We start from the raw sequence: 21,071 nt of genomic DNA, 5'->3' as shown, positions 1-21,071 counted from the left end.
AAAATGAGTAGATTGGGTTATTTTTATTTCCTACAAGACAAATATAGCCGGAAATAGATAACATCTTCATTTCAGTCGAAATCTTGTGGCTAACTGGGAAAGGAGCTGGAATTAAACACTTTTTCCCGCGAGTTTTGGTCTCCGGAAATAAGCTTGTTTCTTGTAGTGATATAATATTAAAAAATTACATTATATTAATATTTTAACTTTATAATATTTTTATTCAACTTTTTTTTCTTACATTTTCCAAAACCCATAAAACATCTTAACTTAAACCATTTCATAATTACAAATTATCTTGCTGCACTATTTAAAAACTATTTTATTATTATTCACAACTAGGAAATGTGACGTTTTACATGCATGCACCATGCATGCTTAATTTATACATTATTAGTGTACACATTCAGATCACTTAGGAACTATGCTAGCTTGGTTTGGTGATGATACTGTACGTTAAAGGAAAAAAAATTGTTCGATCGATCTTATTACTTAAACCGGCCATTCGATCCCTAGCTAGAGGACAGTGAATCTGAGGCAAAGATGCAGAAATACTGCGGGCAGTGTGAATGAAACTAAGGAAGGGGATCGAACTCATGATGCAATATATAAATATAAATATAAATATATATATATATATATATATATATATTTATATACATAGTTTCATGCAAGAACCATAGTTCCTAGAAAGTTGCAATTTGATTGAGAGAAAATGCTGTAAAAAAATATAGTTGGCAGGTAATTGCCTTATTTTTATTGATCACACCACAAAAATTCGAAGACAAAACAGAAAATTAAATTACATCATTTGGAATGACTGGGTCAAATGGTGGATTATTATGTGCCCCCACCTCAACCTTACAATAATTTTCCACAACTTCCAACAAAAGAATTAATCAAATATATATTCATGACACAAACATTTTCTTTGATCGTTTAAAGTGTAACATCATTTGGAATTTGCTGCGTGTCCATTAGGGTACTTAGCATGGCGAAGCCGCCTCTGTTTGGATAGTTCTAGCGCGAACCTGAAAGAAATAATCGAGATTGATAAATATTTCATTTGACTAACGCGAGTTTCTAAACGTGATAATTAACTAATTAATTAATAGAATTCAGCAAATTAAGCAATTGTCAAAGTTTAATTAATTATATAGAGTTATATATAGCTAGATACCTTCTGAGAGCTTCTTCATTAGTCTCATGGCTAGAAGGCTCGAAAAGTCCAGTTTCCAAATTCACCCTAGAAACTGGCTCTTTTAGCAATTCTTCACCAACTTTCACAAGATCATCCAAATTCTTCTTTGTGGCTATATCCACAGAAGAGACATCCCCAGTCAACTTGTCGTCCTGTAAATACAGGACAGGTAGTCATGAAGAAAGGTTGAATTGATAAAAGGCTTTTGAATTTCATATATTCATTATATATGGAGAAATATTGGCGGCCATGAATAATAATAATAAAAATATATACCTGAATCCGGAGATAGCTTTGCTCTGACTGAAGGGCTTGGAAAACAACGGAAAGGTGCAAGTCCACCATATCCGCACTTGCTTGTGTAAATATATCGACAATAGGTGTGGAACCACCATTGGTTAGCCAGCTCAAAATGCCCCACTTAGCTGCCTCATGCGCATTATAATTCTTATCAGCTTTTGAAGATCCAGTTCCCAATGAAATTACCAGAAACTTTCCATAGTCCATCGGTTTCATGGGAAGGAAGTCTGGATTTCCTTTAGTGACCTCCTTTGTTACTTCACCGATGGCAAGCAAAGCCTAGAATATTATTTAATGCACTAATTTAGTAAATGAATCTTCTAAAGAAAAAGGAAATGGAAATTTAGATTTGTTTGTGTAGGATATATGATATCATATGATATGTACGTACGTACCGGATTATTTGCAGCAACGCCACCGTCCACTAGGTTAAATTCTCGAACTTTTCCTGCGGGATCTTTGGTTTGAAAGTAATGAGCGGGAAGATAAGTTGGTGCTGCTGAGGTTGCGATGCATACGTCCGAGAGTAAGGCATCTAAGCTTGGGTTTCTCTTCAACTGGTGCATGGAAAAATTAAGTTAAAATTGGAAGTCATCCTTAGAACTCAGCCCCAACTGAAGGTTATAATTTTCTAGCTAACTCAATGGTCGTCATGAACAATATCGTAATCCCTCATTTCGCTTGGGAATGGAAAAGATGGAAACGTGATTTTAAATAGTAGTTCTACGTACCTCAAAGCTGGAGAAGACAGTTGGCTGGAGCCGCTTGATGTCAAATGTTGGGATGACAATATTGGTCAATGTCTGGTGCAACCTTGTGCTTCCAAGTTTTTCCTTGACAAGGCTGTGTAGATACTTGCCATCGTATTTTGGTCCGGATAAAGCTTTCATTATCTTTGTAATATGAGGGAACCATGGACAACTGGAATTCAAATATATCATGATCGAGTTCATGTTAATGACTGTAACACGAGTTGTGGAATTGAATACAATAAAAATAAATAAATGGAATTCACCTGTTTTGTGGGAATATTTTAGGGCATTGGTTTAGGTAGAAGTCCTTGATATCCTTGGCCGCAAACAAGGGTCGGTTCTTTTCATTTGGGCTTGTAAGCATGGCAGTCACAAGACCGCCTGTGCTTGTCCCTGCAATCACATCAAAGTAATCTGCGATTCTTGCATCTTCACCGTCCAGTTTCTGCACCATAACCAAACAAATTAAGATATAATCTAAATAATGTATATGTGTTTTTGTGTTTCTATACTAATTAATGTGTGGGTGTTTATGCATGCGTGTGCATGCATATATATGGTGTATGATTACTATGATCAGCATGAGTCGAATAAAAATAAAAATGGAATGCGTGATATTCTGAACGTGGAATATGGTCTTCGTATTAACATGCATGCATGTCGCTAGAGTAATATAGTCGACCTGCAGCTCAGATTCTAAAAAGGTTAGGATAGTTCCTGGGATAACTCCTCTAATTCCACCACCATCAATGCTGAGAACGGTGATTAGCTTTCCATCATAAGTTGAAGGCTGCAGGGCAGCATTTGTTGTTTCCATGGAGAATAAGGTACAGGTATCACACACACACACACACACACACACACACACACACACACACAGAGAGAGAGAGAGAGAGAGAGAGAGAGAGAGAGATCTTAAGAGCCTTCGAAATTAGGATTTTGCAATCTTTATATCATTTTAACAAGAGTTGTGAGGCATTTATAGGCTCATGCATGATTCCAAATTCCAACTATGCGCGTAACGGATACGACCTTGAAAAAGTCACCCGATAAACATTCTTTCAAGTTGATCTCGTTTTTACTTTCTCGGATATGACTACTGCTCATATTAGACCATGCACCAACATGCCATTTATGAGTCATAGACCAAGTAGTTAATTGTCAAGAATTGAAAAATTCAAACAATTCTAACTTGTATGACTTGGCTGAAAAATGGTCCCTTACAGGTTATGGACAATGACACATCATGAATTATACAGTACTTAACTTATGTGAGAATTGTAGGTGTGACTTTCGAGAATTTGGTAAGAATGATAGGTGAATACAATAAAGCCAACGTGGGGCTAGTTAGGTCTGCTAGCATGGGGCACTGGGGATCAGCTATATATATATATATATATATAGCTGATTCCCAACTGAAGTCATTAATTATAAGTTCCCTAGCTATATATCATGTGTATAAATGATATAGATATTACAATTCAAGAACTAAAGGGAACTCCAATTACGTTTAAACGTGTAAAATCTTGGTTTCTCAAAAAGCGGCGATTGAAGAAATCAATGACGAATAGCAAGGTCAATTTCGAGTACTAACGATATATATAGGCCTTCCCATCACAGCCCTAGTTTCCCTTCTTCCTAGGTAGTAACCCAGTCTGCCTTAGCACAAGATTGCCTGCTTTGAAGGAGCGTGGCCTGACCCGCTTTTTGAAGTATTGCTCTTATTTCTATTTGTTATTTGATGTCCGCACTGTTGCTTCCTCCCTCCTTTCCTCTGGAAGATCCAAACTCTCGGCTATTCTCTCATCGTTGGCACTTGTGGTTGAATTGTTGGACCCAGAATGTGGGCATCCCTACCTCCACAAGAATCACTGCCTCATTTCCATAAGTGAGGGTGAAGGGTGTCTTCACGGTGGGGGTCCTGACAGTTGTTCAGTATGCCCACAACACCCCCGAGAGTTCTTTAGCCCATCCCCCTTTGTGAGCTCCCAGGTTTTTCTTAAGAAAAGATTGCAGAGTTTTATTGGTTGCCTCAACCTGGCCATTGGCTTGTGGGTATCTTGGCGATGAATATTTTACCTTGATCTTGAGTTCCGCGCACCATTTTTGATAATGTGAGCAATCAAACTGTCTTCCATTGTCTGATATGAAGTTTTGTGGGATGCCAAATAGGCAGACTATTGACTTCCACATGAACTTTGTGATGGCCCGAGCGGTGATGGTTGCCAAGGCCTCTGCCTTGACCCACTTAGTAAAGTAGTCAATTACCACGACCATGAATTTTGCCCCTCCTGTGGCTATTGGGAATGGGCCGACCAAATCTAGCCCCACTATGCGAAAGGCCATGGGGAGGTGATCGAAGTTAGCTCTTGTGGTGGGCAGCGCGCGATGGGCCTGTGGTCTTAACATTTTAGGTACTTCCTCATGAAGCTCTACATCCCTGAGGGAGTGGGGCTAGCAATACCCAGCCCGAGTTACCCTCGCAGCCAATGCCCTTCTGCCTGAGTGGCTCCCACATGTACATATTCCTTTGTAGATCTCTGGTAGCACATACTGGGCTTCGTCCGATGAGAGGCATCTGAGGAGCTGCTCAAAGAAGCCCCACTTGTAGCCATTTAGTCACAATTGACCACCGGAGCCAATCTTTTTCCTATTTCCTTTATTACTTGCTAAACTATGGCCAGAAGTGAAAATCCAAATATTGGAGTCCTCCTAAAGGTTGTCGTCAATATTGATCGCCAATTCCCAGACCCTGATAATGTTCAATTACCTCTTTTAAGTTTTCAATCAAAAATAGATATGAAATTGAGTGGCGTTAATATTTAAGGTATATCTTGAAACATTTAGTATGGATATAATAATTGAGCCAAAAGAAGCTTAGTCCGCACGTGAAATAAGGCTCCATCTACTTAATCTGCATGAACTTCCACATTTTCAAATACTGAGAATATTTCATCGATTGATCAATTAATTCCATAATGATCTATTATATCTTGGGGGTTATGTATCTTTCTATTCTCCAGTTTTTATTGATGTTGTATGCAAAATGAAACTAGATTCATCTCGATCGGAATGGTCATACATACTAACCAGAGATCGATGATGCTTGGCAGCTGAAAATCGTACATGAGAGATCAAACTAGAGTTGTAGCTAGCGTACATGAGAGATCAATATTTAGAAGCATTTGTTTATTTAGAATATTCTTAATCATAATCATGATCCATTTAATTGGTTATCTGTAGGTATATATAGTTACAGCTACTAATTTATTTAATATATAAAAGCCAAGTTTGGACTTGTTGACTTGGCATTCATCCCTTGTTAATAGGCTTAACATAGCTTATGCCAGTCGATGTTAAACTTTTAGCAACAAACTTTTCAAGCATCAAACTGCTTTGATCCAATACAATATTTACATGCAAAGTTTATCAACATGCTTCAAAACAAAACAAATTGCCAAGTGGTGCAAAGGTGAAAATTAGAGAGACAATAGCAAAGAATACACAAAGCAGTCAAATTCATAAACATAAGAACCGAAATAAGTAAATATATAAAAATATAAGAAACCTGATACGATACAAGAATAGCAATAATGGCATCCAGTAGAGAAAGAAACACATTCAAACACATAAGACCCGTGGTGACTTCTCCGAATGGGAATGAAGGGAGTGTCTGCTAGCAATTTTTTCAATCCAAATAGTAAAGTGTATAATTGGAAATCCAAGTTCTTTCCAGAGTAACTTTCATGGCAGGCAAATTTGGCTAATTTTATATGCTTCCAATTTTGGGATTTCCCAAAGTTTCAAACACACCAAAACTAGATAAGAAAATCTTGAAATTTGGATAAGTTTTGGGGTGTTTGTGGGAAGCAACAGAAATTTCAGAGGTCAAAGGAGTAATTTAAGATGCATTAATCTCGCATTAAAAGGCTTAAGATGCATTGTGCCAATCGGTTTTAGACTTTTAGCAAAAAACCTTTTGAACTAGCAAAACAAATGGCCTAAGCGGTGCAATGGTGCAAATCGGAGAGGCAAACACAAAGTAGCACTTCAATAACCTTTCAAACCAGCAAGCTGTTTTGATCCAATATAAATATTTATATGCAATCTTTGTCCACTATACAACATATAAACACCATTTCCATCCGTTTCTCATACCGACAGTTTTTATTATCTTTTTGGTGCACTCTTTACTTTCTCGCTTTCAGTCGATTATCTCTGTCATATTTTTTTCCCACGAAGGCAAACCAAACCGTAAAAGTACAAGTGCCATTTTTCATTCATTTCAGTGATTTTTGGGCTCTACAAAAATAATTTTGGCATTTTCACTCACCTTTTTTTTTTTTTTTTTTTTTGCTTTCTTTCTACACACTAAAGAGCAAGTTTTAGTTCGATTGCTAATAATATATATATATATATATATATGATCAATTTTCCTTATTTTTGTTTTACTTGAGTTTATTTTATTTTTATTAGGTAAATAGTTTGGATGATAGGTGATTTGACGGTGTGATGCGATTTTCTAACATTGTTCCAGTGTTTTTTTTTTTTCCATGCTTTCTTCACAAATTGGCAACCATTTCTAATAATGATTCATGTTTGCCGCATGAGTTTGAAACAATACTACTAGGTAGAATCTCATTCTGAAGTGGTATTCATCTTTTAAATGGTGCGCACCTTGAGTTAATTGACTTCAAATGAGCAGAGCCTATAAAGCCATCAAAATACATCCTTTTTTCGTATTTCACCAATTTTTTACGTTGTTTCAGCATCAAAAGGCAGCATTAATTGTTTTACGTTCGGTTTTGCCATATCAAATTATTGTGAAGAAATATCTGATTGAGTGCCACATTAGATAAGTACTGTAACTTGGTTTTGTATAATTTACCGATTACTGATCATTGAACAGATTGTGCACACCATTACATTAATGGATCATGTTTAGTATGGGTTTGGAATCTTTTTGTATTTTACTACATTCAATATGTTTGTATATTACTATATGTTAAAAATGGGTTTCAATGAGTTTAGATACATATATGCATGTAGGTTTTAAACAAATCAATAGTGAATCTTTGTTTTGATAGATCAAGTGATCTTCATGCCAACAACAATGAGTCTGTTATTGTTTGAGTTGTAAGTAATTAAAATTTAAATTATATAGGAGGCTTTATGTAATTTTTATGGACATTAAAGATAAAACCATATAAGTATGAATATTTAAAGATCTCGAACCATCATCTTTCATTTGATCACAAATAATATATTAAAATTGAAAACATAAAAGCCCACACATTGTGCGGGTTATAGGCTAGTATAAATAATATTAATGATACATATATATTGATGTAGGCTTTGATTAATTATCCATATAATTCTCCAATCATTTCTAACTTTTTGAGTGACAATGTTTTCTTTATGACTATTTTGGATTCAGAAATGAGATTAGATGATTTTATATGAAAGTTGAATACAATACTGTTAGAATATTATTATTGTTTTGAGCTTTAAAAAAGTTGACTTGGGATTTTAAAAAGTTCAATTATTTCTTATGTTTTGAATGAGAATTTGGAAAAAGTTGTAATGGCAATATGATATGAGATGAGATGAAATGCTTTCTGAACCCAAATGAGGCCTTAATCTTTTTCTTGGAAATATCATGTATTGGGATTCTAAACTAGATCGAGGAGCCCAACAACATCTGCTAGATTTTCCAAATTTCTCATATTATAATATGGGGCTATACAAGAATCGGTCAAATCGATCGGGATGGACTCAGACCGGCCGCTCGAGCTCAGACCAGCCAAAACTAGCGTAGAACCAGTCGGCCAACAATGGTTTTTTGTCAAAACTAACATCCAGCTGTTCTGTCCCGATTTAAGGTTGGACCGGACCTCTGAACCAATCGATAGAATAAAATATATTTTTTAAAAAAATTATACATATATGCAACGATGTCATTTCACTTAAGTGAGTGAAGCGGCATCATTTTGGGACTATATGTTTGAAAAACAATAAATGGAACAGCGCCGTCATTTCACTTTAGCGTTTATTCTTCTTCTTCATTCCTATTCTCATTTCTCCTCAACAGTTAGAAATGCTCTCTCTCTCTCTCTCTCTCTCTCTCTCTCTCTCTCTCTCTCTCTCTCTCTCTCTCTCTCTCTCTCTCTCTCTCTCTCTCTCTCTCTCTCTCTCATATCACAGTGTTCTCTGTCTCTCACCATGGCATTCTCTGTCTTGCACCGCAGCATCATCGCACGCAGGGCCACCTCTGTTCCCCTGAAGATGCCAACGAACCGACTAGAGTTGCACTAAGACTAATGTTGATGGTTTTCTCCCCCTTCACCAGTCGGTTTCGATCGAGATTTATAACTTTCCAATGTTTCAGTTGTGTTTCAGTTTTGTCCAGAAACCGTACCGAATGATTCAGTTTTCACCCATATTATAATATACCATAATAAAAGGCATCAAAGTTAGCAAGGGATTATTCAATTATCTTGGGCCAATTGTAGCTCATCTTTCGAGGCCTATAAGAACATCTAGCCCAAAACCATGCTCATAGCAAATGAGTTCATCGGCCAACAAGTGTTACTTAAAATTTAAGTAAAAAATTACCTCGATTTCACTCAAAGTCGTTGTAGTATAGTGGTAAGTATTCCCGCCTGTCATGCGGGTGACCCGTATTCAATCCCTAACAATGGCAAAGTTTTATATTTTTAAATTGTTCGTTCTTAAGTCCTTTATAGTAACTGTTTTTTCGTTAGCTGGCACAGGTGATTTCCTTCTATTCTTGCTAAATTTTATAGAACTTCGGGGTTCCATAGCTCTCGTTTTAACTTAAATTGATTATCTTTTTCTGCATTATGTTATGTATTACTATTCCAATTTACAAGTGTGATTTTCGGCTATAAGCTTACACTCATAATCTTTTATTCGAGGGATGGAGATTGTGGATCAAGATATTTTTGCTTTTGATCATCTTTGTTTACATTAATGTACTTTTAAAGTCTGATAATTCTCTCCCTTAATTAGCAACCCCTTAATCAAGGTGATGATATGATTTGCTTGTGAAGAATACGTACAGATCAGTGGAACGCGTGTGGGTTTACGGTCTCAATTAGTTGTCATTGTTACAAGGTGGTTCAGGAACTTAGTGGATATACATCACGAGATCAGGCACATAATTAATCCACACACACACACACACATATCATATGGAGTGTTTGGCATGTATGTGCCACCCACTCATATATGCCACATACTCCATATATTTTATTAAAGTTGAGTTTAGCCTAAATTAAATTATTAAAACTATGAGTTTAATGTAAGTCAATGGTCGAGTACTCGCACCCAGCCTGCTCGACCCCCGCCTAGGGTGGGCAGAGGTTATCCACCTGCACATGACTGGCAAACGGGTGGATGCCCACCTTAAGGAAATGTCAAGCTAGGCCTTGACTCACTCGAGTTTTCATCCATTTGTCCTTGACTCACTCGAATTTTCATCCATTCATCCAACCTAATATATATATATATATATATATTTAAAAAATAAGTTTTGTAATGAAACGACAACGGTTTGGGTATTCCCAAAACAATGATGTTTCATTACAAGGGTTTAATGGAGCTTAATCCCTCCCCCCTCCCCCCTCCCCCCCCCCTCTCTCTCTCTCTCTCTCTCTCTCTCTCTCTCTCTCTCTCTCTCTCTCTCTCTCTCTCTCACCTGTTGTCGTCACAACCAGTTATGGGTGTCTTCATCACAGCAACCAACATTATTGTCGGCACCATTGCCAAAACCCTTTTTCTCTCCATCTCACCTTATAGTTGATTGAGCATTTTATATATTTAAAACCAATAAATTTTAATTATTTCATAACATTATTATTGGTTTTAGATGGAAAAATTGTTAATAGACATAAATCTGAGTTGTGATTTAAATTAATTAATAACATGATGTATGCTTAACTTTATAAATTGGAATTTAACTGGCCAATATTTCCTCAGTGCACAACATATTTTTGTGCGATAATCATTTTTGAGAAAAATTCATGCACGCAGGGCGGCAGGAAAAAGGTTTTCGAGATGAAAAAGCTGAGGGTGCAGGGATCCTTTCGGTTGGATCTGTGAGGAGAAAAGAGTCTTTCTCTTGGAATCTTTTGGTCTTGGATGCTGAGGTTGAATGAGAATACTTCTGGAGAGTTTTGCAGGGGCTTTCCACATGCAGGAAATGAAGGGACTTATACTAGAGAGGATGCCGCACTATTGCAAAAAGAAAAGAAGACATAATGGGAGCTCTTCGGGTCTTGACAAGATGTAGCAACCTGAAATGAAAATGGACTGAGACGTTTTGGAGCCCTTTTCTATTTTGGGGCATGCGGCACTTTAGAAGAAAAAGAGCTTCAGCTGAAAAGGAAAAGAAGAAGGACGTCACAAGGGTTTTTGGGAGAGTCTGACGGACTAAGAAGGGAAAAAAGTGCAAGTGGGGTAGCCTTCTGAATAGATTTCGAAAGACTAGAAAGAAAATGTTGGGGAGTTTTACACAAGAAGAAAAAGAAAAAATGGTTGGTTTTCTCTTGCTAGAGTTTTTGGCCTGACAGGAAAAAAAAAAAAAAAAAAGAAAGAAGACAAAAACAAAACAAAACAAAATTTGGAGGCACTTTTTACTAGGGCGGAAAAAAACACACAGAGTAGCATTTTTGGAGCTTGGGGATAGAAAATGTTAAGACAGAATGCAAGGACGGGGGAGTTTTCATTTTTCGTGAGGGACATCCTAGCTTTCATGAGAGGAGCTAGAACGAGAGCGGCTTCATGGGCAGCTGGGAACGTGAAGATGAAAGGGCTAAACGGAGTGAGATGCTGGGAGCTCTTTTCTAAGTTTTTAGTTAGTTCGTTATTGGTTTTTTGGGGTTTTCAAAACAGAGGAACACGCTGTGAGTTCTTTTTGGCTCTATTTTTCTCTCCTCCTTTTATTCTATGGTGGAGGTTCTTGTCTAGTGTTGATTTGTGTGCTTTGTTTTAGTTTTCTAATGGAGATTTTTTTTTTTTTAATTTACATGGCTCTTGTGATGAAAATGGTTAGCTAAATTTTCATACTAAGGTTAGAGGTGAAGTCTAATGATTTAAACATTGTTTACGGATCAATATTAAAGTTTATATTGTGAGTTTAATCGATTGAATGGTTTTATTATTGGATATTTTGATTATCTATATATTTATCTTGATTCATTATGATTTTCGAATACATTAGATGTTTGAAAAATTTTTGTGATATTTAAATATATTTGTGAATGTTTTAACCATCAATCATTCATGCTTAATCATTTGTGATTAGTTTTCTTGGCCTTAACTGCTAAATCTTTCAATTAAACAAAATTATTATTCTAGTTTAATTGAAGTAAATTGATCAGGGATAATATTCTAAATTATTAAACGAATCCTTAAAACCTTAGTCATTCTCCATATCGCTTTATTTTATCATTTTAGTTGTATTCTGTTACTCTAAAAATCTTTATCGAAGTAATTTTCTCCTCTATTGATTGCATGTTCCTTTATTAATTTGCTTTCATTGTTTAAGTTTATTTTCCTTATCATAGTCAATCTCTGTGGATTTGACCCTGTTAGGTACTACAACACCTATATACTTGCAGGTAAAATTGTTTTGAATTTTTGGTTAATTAATTTGAGTCAGAGTTTAGGTGTAATAATAGTTGTAAGGATCTTGAACTAAAACCCTAAGTTTTTTGAAATTTTGAGATCCATTTGTTTTATTGTTTGCAATGGTGGATGAGAGTGTCATGCCCTAGTTTTTTTAAATATTGGAGGTGATTCTAATGACGTCACAATGGTAACTTAAATAGTAATAATAATAATAATAATAATAATAATAATAATAATAATAATAATAATAATAATAAGAGAAAATGACATAAAAACCTTTATATATACATATTGTTCTAAATATTAAATCAACTCAAACTGCTCATTCATAAAAAATCGCTTTCTTCCATAGATGAGACTTATTACGCTGCTCTAATAATTTTAATCCACCCACATGTCATCTAAGCCTTCTATTTGGCATGCTACTCTTTAATATTTGTAAAATAAGAAATTTTACAAGTGAAAGGTAAATTCACGACTTGGTAAGTAGGATTGATTAAGTTGTGTGTAACATAGGAGCCTCATTTATAAAATAAATAAATAAATAAACTGATAAGCAAAAATAAATGACAACTGAAATCATGATACTAACATAAAATAAAAGTCTTGTATCATGTAAAGAAAATAATTCCAAAAATTCTTCCATAGGGAACCATCCCTATTGTGACAATATGTCTATATTGAGTGGTGAATTTCTGCATATTTGATATTGTGCACATATTATGACTAATAGTTTGAAAGATGTTCATGAGTCGTTTGCAAAATGAAATGTGGTAAGGTTTGTGAGATATTTACCAGCTAGGCTTGAAAAACTCAAGATCTTTGTTTGTGCTGTGAGTATATTATGTAAGAAAATGTTGTGTCTTGATATTCCTACAAGATGGAACTCAACATTCTTGATGTTAAAAAGGACTGAGTAGTATAGAAAAGACTTTGAAGCCATGGGTGATGAGGATATACAATATGTCCACCACTTTGACGAGGATGCAGAGAGATCGAGGCAACCCAACGATTTTGATTGGGAAAATATTTGGCTTTTGGTATAACTTTTTAGGCTTTTATCTGATGTGGCATGCACTATTTATGGGTCTTTATATGTAACATCCAATGAATATTGTCAACAACTTTTTCGGATTAAAAAGAAGTTGGATGAAATGTGCGAAAATGTTGATCATACTTTAAGGATTATCGTATTGAGCTTGAGGCTCAAGTATGAGAAATATTTGAAAATTTTGAGTATGATCAATATTTTACTATTCATCACTATTGTTTGTGACCCATGGTACAAAACTGATGGAACTGTGTATGGGCAGAAAAGGACTAGCAGAAAAGGATGGGTAGATCAACTTGGGCTAAGGGTTAAGGACACCCTCAATAGGTTGTATGATGAATTCGTTGCATTCACAAAGGTTAATTTAGAGGTTCCACCATCCACCACACCGCCTCCTCTTGAAGTCGATAGGTTGAAAAAGTGTAAGTGGGGTATGAAATTTGGCGATACCCACAAGCTTAGGAAGAATTTAGACGAGCAATCAAACTTGGAAAGATACTTGTCAACAAAATTACATCCATATGTAAAGGAATTTGATATCTTAGCTAGGTGGAAGCTGGAAGGTAAATACCTTCAAGTATCACATCCTGGGAGAGATGGCCCACACTATTTTGGTCATCTTTATTTCTACCATAGCCTCAGAGTTCACATTTAGTACCGGGGGCACATATTGGATCCATTCAGAGTTCATTGTTTTCTAGCAATACGAATGTCTTGATTTGCACTAAAAAATAGATCAAATGAAAGCTAATTCAGGTTCGAGAGGTGGTAGACTTTGTAAAGAGCTACAAGGAGGCGAGTATTAATCACCCTAGAAGCGGCAATCGCTCTTAATTCATTATTTTGTTTTTATTTATAATAAACTGTGTTTAACTTATTTGATAAACTTAATTTTAACTTTAATTGTTGTAGGAATAGCTTCAAGAAGAGGGAGTCCATCTCAATCTATATTGGCCATGATTTGACTTTGATACACCATTGGTTTGTTAACTACTTTGTTAATTAATTTTTTGTAATTTATACATGTGATGTCATTTTTTCTTAATTGTCATTCTTTTTCTTTTTGAGAGATCATATTATTCATATCCTCATTTTTCTTTGCTTTTTTTTCTTTCCAGGTCTTATGATGTCACTTAGAGTTGGCAAATGCTTACTAGATATTATTAGGTCAGGGGTAATCATTTTCTCACGGTCAAATCAGTGCACTAAAAATTTGCTATGAATAGGTACTGTATCATCTCATATTATATCTTTTGATTAGATTTAAAATTGTAGAAACTTGATTTTCAAATATCCTTATAAAATTATAATTTCGTGTTAAAATATTTAATATTGTCTAATTTGTCTGCTAATTTAAACAGATCCGAGTGGATTTGTTATATACTTCAAGGTCTATTCCAGAAGCCAGTTTTGATCAAGAAGTTGGATTTGCCAGTCTGAAGCCTAGTGTGGTTTCCAGAAAGAGTAATGATAGAGCTATTAATCATACACAACTATAACACAGTTCTCATTAAAAAAATATTTGTTTTCATTTTAATTCAATCACACCATTTTACAGTCAAAAGTTTAAAAGCAGACCCTATAATTTTCTTCCAGAAATGGGTGGAAACCGCAAGCCATCTATGTTCGTGATGGTCGGTAATGGAGTTTTAGCTTTTATTGGATACGTATGGTGGCTGAATTATATTGTAATCCACTATCACTAATGGCTGCATCCAAAGAGATCGACTAGATGATGCCCAGATCACCAGTAGATTTTGAGGGATTTGGTGCAATATCTTTTAGGACTGAAGTGGGCAATGGAAGGAACACTGTTTTTTTGGGTCCAGTTGCAGTCTAAAACCTGTATTGTGGGAAAGGGTTTCTGCAATCTGAGATACTGGAATGGAAACTCAAACATTAATGATAAAGATTATAAATGCCTTCTGGGATTACTTGTGATTGTTATAGCCTTGCTGGGGTTGAAAGGGTTGATAGGGGCAAGCGCATGTGGGAAATCTAGTCCAGACAATGAGGCATTCAAGCTTGCTCCTTGTGCAACAGCGAGCGGCACAATACGAGACAGCAGCTGTCACTGACAGTTGCTGCCTCAAGGTGAAGAGAAAAGGCCAAAACTCAAGTTGTCTGTGCTGTGATGCATTCCGACACTGCCAAAAGCTGGGGAATCAAGCCTGAGGTTGCCATCACCATCCCCAGCATTACTTTTCTCTCTGTTTTTTTTGTTGCTTCCAAAAATCATTGTTGCTAACATTAATGCAGCTTACACACTGCATTGATCGATAGAACATAAGACGCCGAAAACCATGGATTGGGGCACAAGGGTACTGAAAAAACTGGTAACTGTTTCTCTGGCTTTATATATTTGGGCAATAAAAGAAAGCCAGCACCTTGTACATGCCTCGAAATCCAATAATATTGTACGTATGTTCAGTTTGAGAGTTGGAGTTTCAAATGATTATCTAATGTTTATTGCTTTTAGAATGCTCTCTCTCAGTTCTAGGTTTGAAATTACCAACTGAAAAAGTAGCTAGAAATCAACTTTGGTGGACCTATACCCTGTGTACAAAGATCAAGTGGCAGAAATTGAAATAACATTACAGTAAGGCCCATTGGAGACAGATTGATCGTAACATCAATATCACTTCCAACTTTACCTAAGTGTGGTTGCAAACTAAAGTCTCTTAAACCAACAGGACTTAACGACCACCGAAAAGCACAGTCCCCCGTCAGATAGATGATAAGGACTGCTTTAATTAATATGGGTGGGTCAGATGCTGGATAGGGAATAACCTCGAATCCAAAAAGCCTTAAGGCTTAGATAAGGAAGAAAAAAGGACAGTCCAGAGACAAAACTATTGAACAGATTGAGAGATAATTGTGCTCACGGGCCACACCATTGAAGGGTGATTTAACGTTTAGCAGTGCGTGGTAACGAAATCACAAACTGAGGGGGAGGAAAAAGTAGTTGCATAGAGCGTCATAAACTAAATGGTTTTTGACTGCTTAAGGCATTTCGAATCGGTTGTTTGACCTGTTCGAATATTGTTACTCCTCATCATAGATTTTATCATTATCTCTGTAAGTGGTTTATAACTCAACGACTTAAATGAAAAACCATTTGAAAGGTGAAAACTCAAGATGAGAAGTAGCATCTCTCTTGGGTTTAAAGAAGGCTAGTGTTGAAATATCTCACCATCCTATCAGTCCAAGAAGTAGGGCACTGGAGAGGTGAAAATGGTATATGTTCTGGAAAAGAAAACATAGAGATTTATGAAAACATCCCATCTAAATTTTCAAGATGCTTTGGGAATTAAATGTCAACAGATGGAGATGACCCTATCATCTGAACTTGTGAAAATCTCGACCACAGAGACAATCCTTCCACTTAAAAGTTCCAAAATAAGGCCAGAAAGAACCAAGAAAGAAGTTCAGCCATATATTAAGGATAACTGACACTACATCTTCGAAGTTTCAACCATATTGAAGTACCCGATAGAAAATGAAGTCTTCCAAAAGCAAATATCCTTTATATTAGAAAGATCAATACCATTTATTTTTCTTTTGTCCTATAAATAAAATATAAGTTGCATACACCTGTAGGTTCATAAAAAGATTCCGTTGTTTAGCTGGAAGAAGCAATAATCAGCGGTGGCAACGATCTGAATAATATCGTCTATCTTCCACATAAGAAAAGGTAGGTTTAAGCTGCTACCTCATGTACCTAATACCTACAAAGTATATGGTCACAGAAACAATTCGAACAAATCAGTTTTAGATTAGTGGAAAATGTAGGACGCACAAAAATTATTGGCAACCTAGTCTTGAAATAGGAAAATTAGAAATTTCTCGAGAAGAAATATTAGGCCATAGATACATGTAGTATGCTTCCACATCTTCAAAATGTTTCATTAATTGTATTTGTTTGGTTGGGCGTGGGTTGGTGGATCAGAAAACAAATTCAATATCCCAAGTGAATGAGAAATCAAAAGACACGAGCACAAAATATATAGAACAATCCAAAGAGCATGTATAATGAGTTTTTAACTTTTTACAACTTCTTTGGGATATGTTCGACCAGCCGGTCATTATAGGTTTGTAACTTTGAACAAACCAGCAGAAGTCCAAACGACATTTCTAGTTTTAGCAACTAATTTCTGCCAAATTCTTCTTAAAATTAAAAAACACAACCAGCGTTTCTTTTTTTCTTTTTTTTTCTCGGCCGACAACAAGCAATTCAAAGTGTTGGAATAAACCCTTGAGAACATCCATGAGGGCAACTAAAAAAATTTTATTATACAAACAATCTCTTATATTCAGAGTCTATAAAGTCCAAAGGTGAAAGCTATAAAAATGCCTGTAAAGATAGAGCAGACTCACATTTCAGACACGTTTTAAATATTAAATACAAAGATGTACCAAATAAAAAATACCTTGGTGAATATATGCATAGGCAAGTGGGCTCTTAATAATAGAGAGACCCTGCAGATAGAGTATTTAAAGGCAAAAAGGGAATGTTAGTCCAGTTTAAACCATTAATGCCTAGCAAATGCTGCTGTATGGAATATATAATGTCATACCTTGCCACCAGTTTCCTCTTGAAGCACTCCCTGAATCATCCTCTCCCCCATCTTTCTTATACTAAAAATTCACAAATATTAAGATATTTCAGAAAAATAAATGATCAAGCTGAAAAAATATCAATGAAGCATTAAAGCTTCGCCTGTGGCCTACAAAGCTGAGGGACAGAGCATGCTGAGTAAAGAGGAAATCATATGAAGTTGACAATTTCCAAACTCCAAAGTGGGGCATAGCCTATCAACTCAATGGACCAAACACTTCCACGGCAAAATGAAACTAAGATTGTTATAAAGATCCTTCATATTCATGGGCTACCTTCGTGTAAGTCCAATATACAATTTTCACAAAATTACTCATGCTTTTATGATTGCTTTAAGTCTGTGGATAGCTCTTCAAGAAACGTGCTCAAGTGTAAAATGTACACTTTTCTTTTCCAAGCACATAAGATGTACACTCACCAAAGAGCTCTGGGTACTCTGGGGATGAGAATAGATGTCTTGGCCACCATAATAGATTGATGAGCTGAGATGACATGGCTGTACTCTTTGCTCCTGATAAATGGAACTCATGTCTCTATTTGGCATGCACTGGCTTTCGCTGTCACTGCTTTTCGAGATCTCATCTGCAGTGACAGAAAAATATAAAATCAGGGAGTATCTGGAAACAATTTTATTTTCCTGTCTAAACCAATTAATATAATCAAAGCTACCGCAAAATAAATGAGAAATCAGCAGCTTGGGAGAAAACATTTTTTTTCATATAAATAATGTTCCTTTGTTTATGTTTCTTTGTGTATAAAGCAGAGAAAAGTAGTAAGTTTTATGTATACATATATTTGTGAAAAGAATAATATAAACAGATATCTTTTAAATGAAAGGAACTGGAATCGAAGGTCGTGTCAAGCATCTGCATATTTATCTCAAGCATACACAGATTTTCATTTATATTCTTTACATATAAAAGGAACCAAAAAAAAGCCCATTACTTTTAAGTATCAATCTGATAGTAAACAAAAACAAAATCCAGGAAACTTAGATAGGCACAATTTTATATTGACCTGCTCCAGGCTTTGCCTGCCATGACTCATTCTTTGAATCGTGCTTTCTCTCAGTCAGCTCAGAGTGCAGTGATTCCCTGCCTAGGACCTGATCAAGGCCAAAAAGATGAATGTTTAAAAAAAAAAAAAAAAAAAAAAAAAATTCCTTTTCATCAAGGATTCATTAACCAAAAATTCATCTCTACAACTTGTAAAAACTTAAAAGAAAAAAAGTGAAATAACACACAGAAAATACAGAATTTAACCATTCAGCGAAAGTTCATGCGGCAACCCTGTTTTCCCTCGAATAAACCACACCTTTTGAATTCCTTTGAATTCACATCAACACAAGTAAAATGCAGAATACTAGTATGCCGAACAAGAATAGAGAAGTCCAAAATGAATTGAACAACCGAATGAAATACATCACAGATTTTGTACGACATTCTCGGAAAAATAAAACAGCACAAACAAACGACCGAGAACAGAGGCGGGCAATACCTTGGACGGTGGCTCAAGTAGTGATCCAAAAATCCCCGTGGATGACAACGACGACTCTTTGGACCCGAAAAGCTTAGAGGTCAACGAAGAAGAAGAATAAGACGACGACGACGACGACACTTGCTTCCTCCCTTCCATTCTCTCCCTCTCTAAAACCTCTGTGAAAATTCTCAACAAGTAGTCGGTGTTTAAATGCAATATATATGTAGTGTATGTTAAACAAATATAAATTCAACAAAGCATCAACCGAGAGAAAAAACTGGAAAATAAGAGAAACGGCAAAAACTATTTCCCGGTAGCCAAACAGCAAAAAGAAAAGGGAAAGAAATGAGACGAAGCGAACAGAACAAAAAGAACGTGAAAGATAGATGGCAGTAAAAAATACGAAACCGTCGCTCACCTATTTATAGGCCCCAAAAAAGTCGGCTCTCCTGGTCAGTTATTATTATTATTATTATTATAAAAGAAACATAATATAAACAAAAGTAATGTTATACGTATTTATAATTTTATTTATATTTTTAATTATAAAATTCATTTTATCGATTTTTTTTAAATTTTATAATCTTTAATATATCAATAATTTAAGTTTTTTCAAATACACTCCGTATTTTTATATAAGCAAAACCGTCTTTTCATTTTATTTTATTTTTTTCTTCTTTCTTTCTTATTTCTCAGCCTTTGATTTTCTTCTGTTGTTATTCAAATTAGTGTGGTGGAGTGATAGGTTTGCGCCACTTGGACAATCGGTCCTCCATTTGAAACATGTCCCACTCTATTGACTATTTGACTGTTAGTTAGTGGCTGAAGCCTGAGTATCCCAGTCGATAAAAGCGACCCTTGAACCTTTGCCTCGTGGTTAGGACAGTGCTTTCCTTTGAAATCTCATTTCTGACGTTTTTTATTTTAATTGTTAATAGTCTTTTCGTCTCTATAAATTAATCGTAAAATATCATTTTTTTTAATAGTGAATGCAATCTTAGATTAAGCATTTATACCAATAGTAATCAATATCATTTTATATTTATCTCTTATACGAATTAATATTTTTTAAAGTCCTTAAGGAAACTAAGAAGTATCAAGTAGATGAGATAGAAATAAATTAAATCGCACAATATTTATTCTTCATTTACTTTTGCTTGAAATATTAAATATTGTATGACCCTATAACAATAAATAGGGCTACTACCCACCCTATACGAGGGGGTAGCTAACCCTCCCAAACCCCGCACCCGCCTAGGTAGAGACCAAATTTTGGCCCCTCCACTTGACCCTGCTATACGTGGGTAGGCGGCCCCTCCAACCAAACAGGAGGGCAAATTGGCCCATACACGTCTCACCTCTAGTGGACAAGAGATTGAGAGAGTGTGAGACAGAGAGGAGACCAAGGAGCAAGAGATCAAGAGGTGAGAGAGAGTCGTTAGCAATGATGATGAGAGGGTAAGAGGTGAGAGAGTGAGATAGATAGGAGATTGAGAGGAAGACAAAGAGGCGAGAATAGTGGATTCGGCAGAGAGAGGGGTAGAGAATGTTTTACCTTAAATAAAATGAAATCATTTAATTTAATTTTTTCTATATATATATATATACGAAATCTGGGTGGACGAGTGAAATCCAGGCAAGGGCAGTGCTCAATCCTATAGTAGCCCCAACTCTTTCTAGGAGGTTAGGCTGGCACCCGCTTATTCGTCGGCTTGATGCAACTAGAATGCCCACCCTTAGTAGATGGCACTTGCCTAGGTAGGCCAAGTGTGGGTGCCCAACCCCCACCTTGGCCTTAGTAATAAATGCTATAAACCAATTTTATAGGTTTATCTCTCTCACTTGATATATCAGTCAAAGTGAAATAGTTTCTCTTAATCATTTGCTATAATTTTCAAAAATAGGAAAAAACAAGTTAAAACAATCGTAAGAGATTTTCACTCCCTTAAATAAGATAGATTTAGCAAAAGTCCACATTCGACAAAAGTTAAGACTAAACTCACTTTTGTGAAGAGA

The 21,071-nt window shown here is 35.7% G+C and overlaps 2 protein-coding genes across 2 annotated transcripts; both read right to left on the bottom strand.

Annotated features, from left to right (window-relative positions):
* Positions 1 to 721: 721 nt before the first annotated feature.
* LOC122277277 (patatin-like protein 2) lies at positions 722 to 3,156 on the bottom strand. Its single transcript, XM_043087223.1, has 7 exons — positions 2,936 to 3,156; positions 2,517 to 2,698; positions 2,233 to 2,422; positions 1,897 to 2,058; positions 1,478 to 1,780; positions 1,181 to 1,353; positions 722 to 1,031 (listed from the first exon to the last, which is right to left on the bottom strand). The coding sequence occupies exons 1-7, from the start codon at positions 3,068 to 3,070 to the stop codon at positions 953 to 955; spliced, it is 1,224 nt and encodes a 407-aa protein (XP_042943157.1). The 5' UTR covers positions 3,071 to 3,156; the 3' UTR covers positions 722 to 952.
* A 13,214-nt stretch (positions 3,157 to 16,370) lies between these two features.
* Positions 16,371 to 19,463, bottom strand: LOC122277597. Its single transcript, XM_043087656.1, has 6 exons — positions 19,074 to 19,463; positions 18,594 to 18,681; positions 17,995 to 18,158; positions 17,536 to 17,596; positions 17,389 to 17,437; positions 16,371 to 16,686 (listed from the first exon to the last, which is right to left on the bottom strand). The coding sequence occupies exons 1-5, from the start codon at positions 19,209 to 19,211 to the stop codon at positions 17,421 to 17,423; spliced, it is 468 nt and encodes a 155-aa protein (XP_042943590.1). The 5' UTR covers positions 19,212 to 19,463; the 3' UTR covers positions 16,371 to 16,686; positions 17,389 to 17,420.
* Between the last annotated feature and the right edge of the window lie 1,608 nt (positions 19,464 to 21,071).

The sequence above is a fragment of the Carya illinoinensis genome, chromosome 9 (genome assembly GCF_018687715.1).
Source record: "Carya illinoinensis cultivar Pawnee chromosome 9, C.illinoinensisPawnee_v1, whole genome shotgun sequence".
In the NCBI taxonomy this organism is placed as follows: Eukaryota; Viridiplantae; Streptophyta; class Magnoliopsida; order Fagales; family Juglandaceae; genus Carya; species Carya illinoinensis.
This window is presented reverse-complemented; position numbering and strand designations above follow the sequence as displayed.

Bases quoted from the DNA above. Each gene is read 5' to 3' on its own strand.
- LOC122277597 (XM_043087656.1), bottom strand. From the start codon at position 19,211: ATGGAAGGGAGGAAGCAAGTGTCGTCGTCGTCGTCGTCTTATTCTTCT. The intron at 18,682-19,073 runs GTATTGCCCGCC...GGCCTTGATCAG, and splicing joins TACTTGAGCCACCGTCCAAG to GTCCTAGGCAGGGAATCACT. The intron at 18,159-18,593 runs GTCAATATAAAA...CTGTCACTGCAG, and splicing joins GCAGGCAAAGCCTGGAGCAG to ATGAGATCTCGAAAAGCAGT.
- LOC122277277 (XM_043087223.1), bottom strand. From the start codon at position 3,070: ATGGAAACAACAAATGCTGCCCTGCAGCCTTCAACTTATGATGGAAAG. The intron at 2,423-2,516 runs GTGAATTCCATT...TTTGAATTCCAG, and splicing joins AAAATATTCCCACAAAACAG to TTGTCCATGGTTCCCTCATA. The intron at 2,059-2,232 runs GTACGTAGAACT...TCCATGCACCAG, and splicing joins CTGTCTTCTCCAGCTTTGAG to TTGAAGAGAAACCCAAGCTT.